The 13,195-nt window shown below is 38.6% G+C and overlaps 2 protein-coding genes across 4 annotated transcripts in view; one reads left to right on the top strand and one right to left on the bottom strand.

The window, feature by feature from the left end:
• Positions 1-11,335, top strand: part of ogdhb (oxoglutarate dehydrogenase b) — a 25,890-nt gene extending 14,555 nt beyond the window's left edge. For all 3 annotated transcript variants that reach the window (XM_051911111.1, XM_051911110.1, XM_051911112.1), the window contains 17 exons: positions 39-185; positions 288-378; positions 2,310-2,489; positions 2,792-2,920; positions 4,506-4,685; positions 4,802-4,954; positions 5,584-5,686; positions 5,800-5,928; positions 7,305-7,455; positions 7,537-7,664; positions 7,793-7,971; positions 8,055-8,126; positions 8,206-8,331; positions 9,574-9,646; positions 9,735-9,898; positions 10,100-10,254; positions 10,436-11,335. In XM_051911111.1, the coding sequence (XP_051767071.1) occupies positions 39-185; positions 288-378; positions 2,310-2,489; positions 2,792-2,920; positions 4,506-4,685; positions 4,802-4,954; positions 5,584-5,686; positions 5,800-5,928; positions 7,305-7,455; positions 7,537-7,664; positions 7,793-7,971; positions 8,055-8,126; positions 8,206-8,331; positions 9,574-9,646; positions 9,735-9,898; positions 10,100-10,254; positions 10,436-10,556 (2,281 nt within the window). In that variant the 3' untranslated portion in view covers positions 10,557-11,335. The remainder of the gene's footprint in view (positions 1-38; positions 186-287; positions 379-2,309; positions 2,490-2,791; positions 2,921-4,505; positions 4,686-4,801; positions 4,955-5,583; positions 5,687-5,799; positions 5,929-7,304; positions 7,456-7,536; positions 7,665-7,792; positions 7,972-8,054; positions 8,127-8,205; positions 8,332-9,573; positions 9,647-9,734; positions 9,899-10,099; positions 10,255-10,435) is intronic.
• pargl (poly (ADP-ribose) glycohydrolase, like) overlaps positions 11,249-13,195 on the bottom strand; it is a 19,409-nt gene continuing 17,462 nt past the window's right edge. Inside the window, exons 12-15 of the mRNA XM_051911158.1 lie at positions 13,074-13,182; positions 12,903-12,993; positions 12,674-12,802; positions 11,249-11,820 (exon numbers count right to left, since the gene is read on the bottom strand). Coding sequence (XP_051767118.1) covers positions 11,702-11,820; positions 12,674-12,802; positions 12,903-12,993; positions 13,074-13,182 — 448 coding nt within the window. The 3' untranslated portion in view covers positions 11,249-11,701. The remainder of the gene's footprint in view (positions 11,821-12,673; positions 12,803-12,902; positions 12,994-13,073; positions 13,183-13,195) is intronic.

The following is a 13,195-nucleotide window of genomic DNA, read 5'->3' on the forward strand; positions in this document are numbered from 1 at the left end:
ATTTTGTGAATGTTTTTGTAATGCTGTGGTTTCATCAGATTTGAGGAGTTCCTGCAGAGGAAGTGGTCGTCAGAGAAACGCTTTGGCCTGGAGGGATGCGAGTCTCTCATTCCTGCACTCAAAACTATCATTGACAAATCCAGTGAGAATGGAGTGGAGAACGTTATTATGGGCATGCCACACAGGTAGAGGAACAAAATACTGAATGATATATTTTAAATAGGAAGCACATCAGGCTACATATGTAGGGCCATTGAAACATGTCTGAATTGTCTGCCCTCCATCAGAGGTCGTCTGAATGTGCTTGCTAATGTGATCCGTAAGGAGCTGGAGCAGATCTTCTGCCAGTTTGATTCAAAGCTGGAAGCTGCGGATGAGGTGAGCAACTCGTCATTTCCTTCAGCAGAAGTTCCACTTTCACAGTTCAACTCCCTAAATAGATTACAGAACAAATATTTCAAAGTTTGCACACAATTAAAAAGACTGATCTACTTTTTTTCTAAGGCCCCATCTCAGCAATTTTACCTCAAAAATGACAGTTATCTACCCTGGTTTTGAAGTCATGGTGCAAAATACTGGCATGACTTTCCAACATTTGCAGATAAGGTTATAACCATAAGATGCAAGTTATGAGCTAAGGAAAATAGGTTTCAAATGTATTAAACTGCACAGACATCTGACAGGAGGGCAAGCCGCTTTAAACTGTATGCTGTAGGTTCATTTTAAGAGGTCAATATCAAGCATGTCTCATGTTTTGGACAACTTTGTGTACTTTTCCCGCAGCAGCTTACTTTGTGTCCTACATTATTTTTCCAGATGCGTTTGCAAAATCAAAGTATATTGATATCAGCAACAGTAGTTTCACATGTGCAGTGGTTAAAACAGCACTACATTTGTTCAGTACACATGCGTACCAAATTGAAAGACCCAAAACCGAAAATATTCGGTATGAATACTTGCATCGTTACACTCCTACTTTTTACCATGTCTAGTCCAGTTGAGGTGAATCAATGTCTTTCTATTTATTATTGTGCTATGAAACATTATACCTAAATGTTTCACTTCTTTTTCAAAGGCGTGATAAAACAGAAGTAGCGACAGATTTTTTTTTCTTCCTTATTGTGACGTGCGTCTAAGTGAAACAGATTATCAACAAGAAAAACATGTAGGGCAATCATCGGTTGTTGATGGATGCAGATCAGCAAAATGTGAGCTTGCAGTGAATTTTAAGAAAGGAGTGGGTTTAGGCAGATTAAACGATTGAAGAACTCTGACATGCATCACCAGAGAGAAGTCAAAAGATCAATTTGACATTTTGATTAAAGGATTAGTTCACTTCAGAATTAAAATTTCCTGATATTTTACTCACCCTTATGTCATCCAAGATGTTTATGTCTTTCTTTTTTCTCCATATAGTGGACTTCAACAGTTACCAACGGGTCGAAGGTCCAAATTGCCGTTTCAATAGAGCTTCAAAGGGCTCTACATGATTCCAGCTGAGTAAAAAGGGTCTTATCTAGTAGAACGATCTGTCATTTTCTAAAATAACACAAATGCTCATCTTGCACTAGCTCTGTGGTGCTCCACGCATTATGTAATCACATTGGAAAAGTTAAGTGTGACGTAGTCGAAAGTACTGATCCAGTGTCTACAAAGCGAACGTGCAAAGACTAAGTCAAATGCTCTTTACAAAAAAAGGTAAAACAACGTTGTCGGATGATTTTTAAGTTAGAGGAGAAAATAAGTTAGAGGAGTTTTTCACCCTACCCTACCCTACTGCTGGGTCGGTACTTCCACCTACGTCACATGTGACCTTTCCAACATGATTACATAATGCGCATCGCAGAGCTAGTGCAAGAGGAGCATTTGTAGTTAAAAAGTATATACTGTTAAATTTTTTTTTTTTTTTTTTTTTTTTTGACCGATCATCCTTTGAAGCTCCAGTGAAACAGCAATTTAGACCTTCAAGCCATTGGTAACTGTTGAAGTCCACTATATGGAGAAAAATCCTGGAATGTTTTCCTCAAAAACCTTAATTTCTTTTCAAATGGGGGGGGTAATGTTTGACAAATGATTCAAATCTGGAACAACCAGTTGCAGTAATATATTAAACATTCATTACCGTAATTGTAGTTTACATAATTAGCTCTGCACACAATCGTTCTGTGAAAACATTCTCTCTCATATTTCTGAGAAAATGAAATATTAACTCTTAAACTGTAATGTGTGTAATGTTCCTCTCAAACAAAGAATCTTGGGTGTTGACATTCCAGTCCAGGTTCATGTTTCTGTCTGTGACTTTCCTCCAGGGCTCAGGTGATGTGAAGTATCATTTGGGTATGTACCACAGACGGATCAACCGGGTCACTGAACGCCACATCACACTGTCCCTGATGGCCAATCCTTCACACCTGGAGGCAGTGGACCCTGTAGTGCAGGGCAAGACCAAGGCAGAGCAGTTCTACTGCGGTGACTCTGACGGCAATAGGGTGTGTGAACTTCCCGTGTGGTTTACAAGTGTGAAAACCTTAAGAAAATTTCAAATGCAGACATTAGCTTAGTTTAATTTATCAAGGAGTATGCTTGTATATAGATGATCTCAGAGTTACAGACGTGGACTGACAGATGAAGAGGCCTGTGTGCAAAGATCAAACAGTTCCCTCAAAACAAACACATTGTGGTGTGATTATGTCAGCAGTTTTTAGAACTGTCTTAAATCGCCTTTTGTGATTAGAAAACAAGACATGATTGACATGGTGTCAGTAAGAATACTGTGTCCTTGTCTCTGAAGGTGATGTCCATCTTGTTGCATGGAGACGCAGCCTTTGCAGGCCAGGGCATCGTCTACGAGACATTTCACCTGAGTGACCTGCCGTCCTACACCACCCACGGCACTATTCACGTGGTTGTAAACAATCAGGTTTGTTTCTCACACACTCTCACCAGCAGAGAATTATCTTTTCAAGTAGAAATAAGTTATATACTACCATTTAAAGTTGAGGGGCGGTAAGATTTTTTTGGGTTTTTGAAAAGTCTTTTATACTTTATAAAAAGTCTTTATATCTGATCTGCCCCAAACTTCACACACTTGATAAAAGTCCTGTCCTGAACACGTCAATGATCATATTCAGTTATAGTCATAGCACCACCTGCTGGCAACAGGAAGTGACATGTTTAACACTGTTATGGTCTCCTGACAGCATATTAAAATGTGCCAGCTAGCAACATGCTAGAAAAAATGTTAGCAAAACACTTAGCTAAGTGCTAAACCATGCTATTAATACAGTGAAAGAGGAAGTTGCTGTAACTCAGGCATGCAATGTCCAGTCTACCCCAATCTTCACATATTTGATAAGAGTCCTTCCCTGAAGACATCTACATGACAATATTCGGTTATAGTTATAGCGCCACCTACTGGCAACAGGAAGTGATGTTTTTAACAATATGATGCACTTTTAACAATATGATGCACTATTAGCAACATACTAAAATATGCAAATGAGTACTAAATATGCTAGAAACATTCTAAATCATGCTAGCAACACCTAGCTGACTGTTAAAGCATGTTATTATCGTCATGAAACAGGAAGTTGTTGTAACTCAAGCATACAGTGTCTGATCAGCCCCAAACTTCACATGTGTGACAAGAGTCCTGGCCTAAAGACATCTATATACCAATATTCAGTTAGTCATAGCGCCGCTTGCTGGCAACAGGAAATGGCATGCTTTACACTGTAATTCACTCCCTGAAACACATTTTAATATGCCAAGAAGTACCAAACATACTAGAAACACGTTAAGTCATGCAACACTTGGCTGAGTGCTAATGTTTGAGATTAACACCACGAAAGAGGAAGTTGTTGTAACTCAGGCATACAATGTCCGACCTGCTACAAACTTCACCTGTTCGATAATAGTCCTGGCCTGAAGACATCAACATGGCAATATTCAGTTACGCTCAAAGCACCACCTGTTGGCAGCAGGAAGTCTGGCACTTTGAAATGACTTTTTTGAAGATTGAATGAATTTTCAGCATCATTACTCCAGTCTTCAGTGTCACATGATCCTTCAGAAATCATTCTAATATGCTGATTTGCTGCTCAAGAAACATTTCCTATTATTATCAATGTTGAAAACAGTTGTGCTGCTTCATATTTTTATGGAAACAGTGATACATTTTTTTTCTTCAATACAATTCTTCAATAGAACAACATTTATTTGAAATAGAATCTTTTGTGACATTATAAATGTCTTTACTGTCACTTTTGATCAATTTCAAATGTCCTTGCTTAATAAAAGTATTAATTTCTTTAAAAAAATAAATATTACTGGCCTAAAACTTTTGAATGGTAGTGTATACTTTCTATAATTTCTACAAAATATGGATTTATAGGAGCTACAAGTGAGAGTAATTTTTAAAAATGTCTGAAATCACTGAAAGAGTTTGACTTTTTTGAGGTAAATGTTTGCATTTATTTAAATATCTTTTGTTCCCCTCTCCTTAGATTGGCTTCACCACTGACCCTCGGATGGCGCGCTCCTCGCCATACCCCACCGATGTGGCCAGAGTGGTCAATGCTCCCATCTTCCATGTGAACGCAGATGACCCTGAGGCTGTGATGTACGTGTGTACCGTGGCTGCAGAATGGAGAGCCACCTTTCATAAAGATGTGGTTGTTGATCTGGTAGGGAAGCACTCTCTTATCTTTTTTTTTTTTTTTTTTTTTTTCAACTGGGAATGTTGCCAACTGTGTCAAATGTGCTTTAGGTGTTGATACTGTCATTCACCTTTGATCTATAGGTGGGCTACAGACGAAACGGCCACAACGAGATGGATGAGCCGATGTTTACTCAACCGCTCATGTACAAACAGATAAAGAAACAGAAACCTGTTCTGCAAAAATATGCTGAAAAGCTCATTGCAGAAGGAGCCGTGAGCAGACAGGAATATGAGGTCAGATTAACCAAATATTACTGCTAATATGAATAAATACACTACTATTCAAAAGAAATTAATACTTTTATTCAGCAAGGACACATTCAAATGATCAGAAGTGACAGTAAAGACATTTATAATGTTACAAAAGATTTCTATTTCAAATCATTTTGAACTTTATTAAAGAATCCTCAAACAAAATGTATCATGATTTATACAAAAATATTAAGCAACACAACAGTTTTCATAATAATATGTTTCTTGAAAAGCACATCAGCATATTACAATGACTTCTGAAGGATTATGTGACAGTGAAGAATGAAAATTCATCTTTGAATCTCAGGAATAAATTACATTTTAAAATAAAGAACAGTTATTTTAAATTGTAATAATAATATTTCACAATATTACTGTTTTACTGTACTTATTTTCATCAAATAAATGCAGGCTTTATCATAAGTGATTTAAAAAAAAAAAAAAAAAAAAAAAAAAAAACATTAAAAACCTACCCCAAACTTTTGACCAGTAGTGTACAGTTGCAATGACATTAATAGGAAATATTGACTATATTTGTCAGATGCTTACTTACTGAAATGACTTAAAGTGAATATTTACATTAATTTAATGTTGCCTTTCTGTCCTTGTAGGAGGAAATTGCCAAGTATGACAAAATCTGTGAAGAGGCGTATAATCGCTCTAAAGATGAGAAGATCCTGCACATCAAGCACTGGCTTGACTCACCTTGGCCTGGTGTGTGTTTGTGTTTATGTACAATGTCCCTAAACGGTATTGAGACACTTGTATATGTGTGTTTACTTGTATTTGCTCTGAAATCTGCTCGACTTGACATTTGTACTTAACAGGCTTCTTCACTCTGGACGGTCAACCTAAGAGCATGAGCTGTCCGTCCACTGGTCTCAATGAGGAAGTGCTCAGTCACATCGGTCAGGTGGCTTCTTCTGTGCCTGTGGATGATTTCACTATCCACGGAGGTACCTTTCCATTCCCCTTTCTGCATACACATGTGCAGTTACGAAAAGGCAGATCGCCTGTACCCAAAGTCCTTTTTTATAGCATGTTGGGAAATGGTTATTTCTGGTAATAAAACTACAGCTCCTATATACTTTAAAGGGGACCTATTATGCCCCTGGTGTTTAGTTAAAAAAACAAAACAAATATAATTTGTTATAGCCATTAAATTGCCACTTTTTGGGTGTGAGCAAAAACAGGCCATTTTTGTGTGTCCCTTTGAATTTAAATGAGCTGTTGCTCCCAGCCCCTTTCCAGAAGAGGGCGGAGTTTCAAGAACTCATGCTCCGGCATACCAGCAACAACAAAAAAGTGCAATCTCACGCACCAAAAATGTCAGAAAGGGTGGTCATGTGCAATTTTCAACTAAGAATTTTTAACAAATTTTTAACTTGTTTTAACTTGAATTCCGATGGCACATGAGGGCAGCATCAGTTCTGGATATGAAGTTTGAGCACGAAGCGTTGGTATTAACCCATCTTTCAGAATCAACCTTTGTGAAAATCCAGCGTTGAACAGATTCTCATTTGTGAATTTTGCATAATATGTCCCCTTTAATGGGCAAAGACTAAGGCCCCGTCCACATGGAGACGAGTTTAGCTGTATACATACAAATTTTGTATCGTATAGGCGTTTCGTCCAGACGGATCCAGCGTTTTCAGAAGGTGAAACCGCTATTTTTTTATTTATTTTTTTTAAACCGGGTCCCAGAGTGGATAAATCTGAAAACGACGCACTTTGCGTTTTTGTGTGTACAGCCAATCCGTATATTTTGTGAAACGACGATGTCATCACCCCACGTGTCGACCCTAGTCAGACACTGCTAACAGTGTCTGACTAGGGTTATTTTATTAAAATAAAGCTTTATTTCTAAGCTTTACTAAAGTTTGTATACAGGGCGCAAGGTTTATGCGCATGCTCCAAGCCTTATTCTTTGTTTTTAGTGTATCTCTATTGCAGAATTACAGCACCACATACTAATCTGGCATGTATACTACATTGTTTTGAGTTGTTTCAGTGGTTTCGTGTGTACGCAGATATTTCTTGAGACGAGGAAAAAAAAAAGATTGGATAGTGAAAGCTCTGGCTTCGTGTGGATGTAGCCCTAAATCTTGAAACATGTAGGGCAATCATCGGTTGTTGATAGAGTAAGCTAAATGCAAGCTTGCAGTCAGTTGTATGAAAGGGGTGGGTTTGAGCGGATTAAATGATTGAAGAACTTCAAAAATCACCACTAAAATCTGCCAAAAAATTGCACTATAAAGTTTCTTCTTTAGCTCAAATTAAGTTGAGTCAGCATCATTACCCTGAGCTCATTTTGTCTCTGTCTTTCTGTAAGGTCTCACCCGTATCCTGAAGGGCAGGGCTACGATGGTGCAGAACCGCTCAGTAGACTGGGCTCTGGGAGAATACATGGCCTTCGGGTCTCTGCTAAAGGAAGGCATTCATGTGCGTCTTAGTGGTCAGGATGTGGAGAGAGGGACCTTCAGGTGAGAATAGCTGCATCTCCTGCTCCTAAATAAACTTGATTTGAAAGCAACTTTACAGTCTCCCTTTTTATTGACATACAGTCATCGGCATCATGTGCTACATGATCAGAACGTCGACAAACGGACCTGCATTCCCATGAACTACATCGACCCAAACCAGGCTCCTTATACCGTATGCAACAGCTCCCTGTCAGAATACGGCGTTCTTGGTGGGTATAAACCAAGTGAACTGTTTTTGGTTGCTGTCGGTCAAACAAACCCAGAATAAGCTGCGGAGTGTACCATTTTATGCCCACTGAACAAGCATGTCCTCAGGTTTGCATCTCATTGTGTGCAGGCTTTGAGCTTGGCTTTGCCATGGCGAGCCCGAACGCTCTAGTGCTCTGGGAGGCTCAGTTTGGAGATTTTCATAACACAGCCCAGTGCATCATCGACCAGTTCATCTCCCCTGGCCAGGCCAAGTGGGTCAGACAGAACGGCATTGTGTTGCTGCTGCCTCATGGCATGGAGGGCATGGTAAGGTCTTTTCATCCTAAATCCATTATTTCATCCTTCCATCATTTCTTTTTTTTTCATTGCTTTCTTGCTGTTGTTTCCAGGGACCAGAGCACTCCTCCGCCCGCCCAGAGAGATTCCTGCAGATGTGCAATGATGACCCTGACGTTTTCCCGGTAGAATACATGAAATTTCAACCAAGTACTGTTGTTTTTTATCATTCTAACAAAATGCTTAATACTTTTTTTGCCTCAGAAAATCACAGAGGACTTTGCCGTCCGGCAGCTTTATGACTGTAACTGGATCGTGGTGAACTGCTCCACTCCTGCAAACTACTTCCATGTTCTTCGGAGGCAGATCCTTCTACCCTTCAGAAAGCCTGTAAGAGACATTTCACTCCGTTTATCATCTCTACAAGTTTCCCTCATAATGAACAACCTGGAAATATCAAGGAATTTTAAAATTGCTTACCAGGTCTGGAAGTAATCATGGAAAATCATGTATTTGTTATAGAAATGTGAATATTTTTGCTCTAAAATATTTATTGGATAGCTATTGTAAAACTTGCAAGTAATACCCACTTTCTGAGCAACTCATTCTTTTAAATTGCTATTTTTAATGATTCAGTCAAAATGGCTCACGGCATTTGGAAAACTCCGTGGTCATGGAAAAGACATGAAAATTAATTGGTTGGAACCCTGTCTGTAGCCTTTTTTTTTTTTTTTTTTTTTTTTTTTTTTTTTTTTTTAAATGAAGTTTTAAAGGGGGGCTATTATGCCCCTTTTCACAATATGTAATCTCTGGTGTCCCCAGAATGTGTCTGTGAAGTTTCAGCTCAAAATACCCCTCAGATGATTTATTATAGCTTGTCAAATTTGCCCCTATTTGGGTGTGAGCAAAAACACAGTATTTTTGTGTCCCTTTAAATGCAAATGAGCTGCTGCTCCCGGGCCGCTTTCCAGAAGAGGGTGGAGCTTTAACAGCTCACACTTCAGTTGCTCAACAACAACAAAGCTGGAGAATCTCACGCAGCCAATATGAGGATTGTCAGTAACGGTGTTCAGCTTTACATTGTTCAAACCGGAGTCGTACACTGATGGAGAGATTTAGAAAGAACTTTTAGAATGCATCTGGACGTTTCTGAATGGTTAGTGGATAAATTTATGTAGTTGCTGTGGAGTTGATTCAATTCATCGACTAGCATGTGCCGTCATGTTAATCTTTTGTGCAAATCCAGGGTTGAAGTGACCCTAGTTTGTGAAGCAGTCCGGCGTAAAATGACGGCATGGTAACAACACTCTACTACAGCAACTCTTCCTCTTCTCTAAAGCAGCCCAACATGGCCTCACCCCCTTTGTTGCGTGTTCTCGGGGGCGGGGTTTATGTAAATGTTGGGGTTTGTGATGTCACCAACCCGGGAAGAAGCTCGTTGTACCAGCCATTTGTTGTAGTCCTTAAAAAGCAATTTCTGTAAAAGAAAATATCTCCCTCTGCATTGAACTTTGAGCGTCGTAATTTTGCAGATGTTGTTTATGCTCAAACAGAAACATTACACACTAACTAAGATTAAAAAAGTAAAATCATAATTAACCACCCCTTTTAATTTTTGTTTGTTTGCTCTAGCTCATTATCTTCACGCCTAAATCACTGCTACGGCACCCAGAGGCCAAGTCAAGTTTTGACGACATGTTACCAGGTGTGTGCTTGAAATCTTGGGAATGTGTTGTCATAAAAATGCTCTAGCTGGACGTTGTAGTAATGGTGTTGTGTTTGGGTTTGATCAGGCACACACTTCAGACGTCTGATTCCAGAAGAGGGCAGTGCAGTGCAGAATTCAGCAGGAGTGAAGCATCTCATCTTCTGCACAGGGAAAGTTTATTATGACCTCACCAAAGAACGAAAGACCAGAGGCCTGGAAGACTTAGTAGCCATCAGCCGCATTGAGCAGGTACCTGCACACACTTTCATTATCATGTTTATTAAATGGGCCATATTCTGTATTTATTTCCCCATGATAAGTAAACTTGTAATACTAGCCAGTCATTCTTTCCTGACCATTTTTACACCACATTATAGTTTTCGCGTAATGCCTTTTCTCTAAAGTATTTAAACTATTTGTTGGATTGACTTAGAATGTTTTATTGTCCAGCTCTCTCCGTTCCCGTTTGACCTGGTGAAAGGAGAGGCAGAGAAGTATCCACAGGCTCAGCTGCTGTGGTGCCAGGAAGAGCATAAGAATCAAGGCTACTATGACTACGTCAAGCCACGCATCAGCAGAACCTTCAACAACACCCGTCCTGTTTGGTAACTAGTGTTCATTTAAAGGGGCAAATCTCACAAAATCTCTCAAGAACCATATTTTATTAATTAGTCATTTTCATTTTTCTATTTTTTTTCTTTTAGTTTGGGGTGACCTGAATAAGTTTTCATGCTATCCACTCATGCAACATTTATCTGTAGTTGTACCCACTCACTTTCTTCTCAGGTATGCCGGCCGAGAACCTGCAGCTGCCCCCGCCACAGGGAACAAGAAGGCGCATCTTGTGGAGCTGGAGCGGTTCTTGGACACAGCCTTCAACCTGGATACCTTCCAGGACCAGTCTTAATCACCTCACCCCATCCATTCACTTCATTTCCATCCCTCCGTCCCTTGTTCTTCAGGAAGCTCATATCCTGCTGATAGCGTTAAGAGAGGGCAAGCTGGCAGCTAGGTATCTCCTGACCAAAGCACAGGTTTGCTTTACACTTGTAGGTATGACAGGCCTATCTATGCAGATTTTCTTGGAAGGATGCAAGCTTTTAGCAACTACATGGTAACGAGATCAATTTGCATGCATGTATCTCTGAGGCATGTTGATGATGGTTTTAATAGAGCCTTAAAATGACACCGCTTGATGTTTCCCTTCAATAATAATTATAATTACTTTTGAATACGCACAAAAATCACAGAGAGAAGCGCAAGAAATTCTTGCACCGAGTTGGCATAAAAGAAATGGAATGTATTGAAAAGTCATGATAGCATGAGGACATTAAAGGACATGCATGGAACCCTATGCATTTTTAAATTATTGTGAAAGGAAATAGTTAGCTTGCCTGCGTTTAGCAGTTTTATGTAAAGACAACATATCCTTCATCCTCTTCCTCATCTTCATCCTTCCCATTCACTCTCTAAACACTCCGTGCCAAATTATCATGAACTTCAATAGCTGACTGAAAGCTGAAACAATCATTTTGTCCTTGTAATTTAAAAAACAATAAGCTGAGATTATGCAGCAAGCAGAAAGACTCTCTACGGACATAAAATAAAAGGATTTATTTATTTTCTTAGGTTTGTGTTTATTCCAGAATATTATAAGGCTTCATTCAATAAAAGCATCTGTTTCAATTTGTCTGCATGTTTGTACTGATAACTGTTGCAAGAAAACTATATATTTGACGTGAAAAGTGTTTATTTTGCATTAATGATGACATGTGATATGTGCACTTTATCAGATGATACTAAGATTACTATAAATCCTGAATGACTATAAATCATTTAAATCAAGGTAAACAATTCGACTAACATGACACCTGCGGTCCGGCAATACATGGCATACAACAGTTTTTTTTAGTATTGTTACTTCATTATTCTGATCCTTCAGAAATCTGATACATTCAAAGCAGCTTTACATATTTAATACTGCTGAAATGTTTTGACTACTTTTCTCTGAAGAGAGATTATGAATATGAATCTCTCAGTAGCCAGACAGATTTACAATAAGCTTTCCGTACGCCCGATCTTCTCTCTGATGAATCTGTACAGGTCTTTTGGTGAGCGATGTTCACGTGCGTAGTGTCCACAGTAGTCCTTCAGGAACTTGTACAGTGTTTCTGTTGAAAGAAGAAATGATCAGGGTACTGTAAACCAAAACTCAAATATGAAGTAGTCACTTTAGTAATATTACTCTTACTGCACATTTATAGAGCAGCACTGAGTGCCGTTGATTGTTGAATTTGGCTATTAAGCTATTAAAAATAGAAAAGCTCAAATAACACTGATATTTTCTACATAAGCATACAGAAATGTTCAAAAGTTTGAGGTCAGTAAGATTTTTTTTTTAAAAGTTTTCATGCTCACCAAGGCTGCATATATTTGATAAAATGTTTTAAATATATTTTAAAATGTAATTTATTCTTTATTATGGTTTCCACAAAAATAATTTTACTTTTTTTTTTTTTTTTTTTCAGGATTCTTTGATAAATAGAAAGAACAGAAAAAGAACAGCATTTACTTGGAATACATATCTTTGCTAACATTTTAAATGTCTTTACAGTCACTTTTAATCAATTTAATGAGTCCTTGCTGATTAAAAGTATCAATTACTTTTGACCGGTTATCATCAACCTCAGAGCTCATGGTATGTATTTCAAAGTGAAATGTAAAAGCGCCTGTTTGGCAATATTTTGGATTTAAACCCAATGCTAATAGGGAACCTGCAAAGAATTAGCTGTTTTTCTAGTTGTTGTGTTTCTCATTAAGAATAATAATGAATATTGCTGCCCCCGAATTAGTGCCAATTCGCACTGGCATTAATAAAAATTTCCTCACCGTCACATATCTACTGTCTAATAAGATCTATTTCTTTTGGAGAAAATGAATTGAATTTGCGTAATCCTACTCTATTAATACAACCACACAAGCCTACCTGCTTCTGTTTGTTTCAAATGCAGTGAATATACATACCCACAGTCACTTTCTCTTTGGCCAGTATATCATGCATTCTTTGTATTTCGTATGCAAGATGTTCATTGCCAAACGTGAAGTAAGCCATGTCTCGATCAGCCACCGCAGCAGCCATCAGCTGGATGAGAGCTTTTGAAAACAAACACATTCTGTTCTGTGCATTTATCATAATCAATCTATAGCATTTGCAGTTTCTCCAGATCAAATGTGTGTTTTTGTCTTCATTTACCTTTTAGTTTAGGATCCCCTTTGAAAGCTCCACAGCCCCAGTTTCCCGTTGCGATGGCTGTTTTCGGTTGTCCACAGAGTCCCACATATGCCTTTGAGAGTCGCACAGTATAAGCTTTAATAACCTTATGATAACAAATTCATCAATATTTTAACGTTTAAAAACGAGTACCTTGTTGAGTTCTCGTGTTATAGTCTCTTTGGTGTACTGCTCCTTCGGGTTCTTGAAGTCCAGAGCATCGATGGCAACAATCTGCCGATAACGTCTCTTCCACGTGTCCCTATGAATGAAAG

This window comes from Ctenopharyngodon idella, chromosome 10, assembly GCF_019924925.1.
Source record: "Ctenopharyngodon idella isolate HZGC_01 chromosome 10, HZGC01, whole genome shotgun sequence".
NCBI lineage: Eukaryota > Metazoa > Chordata > Actinopteri > Cypriniformes > Xenocyprididae > Ctenopharyngodon > Ctenopharyngodon idella.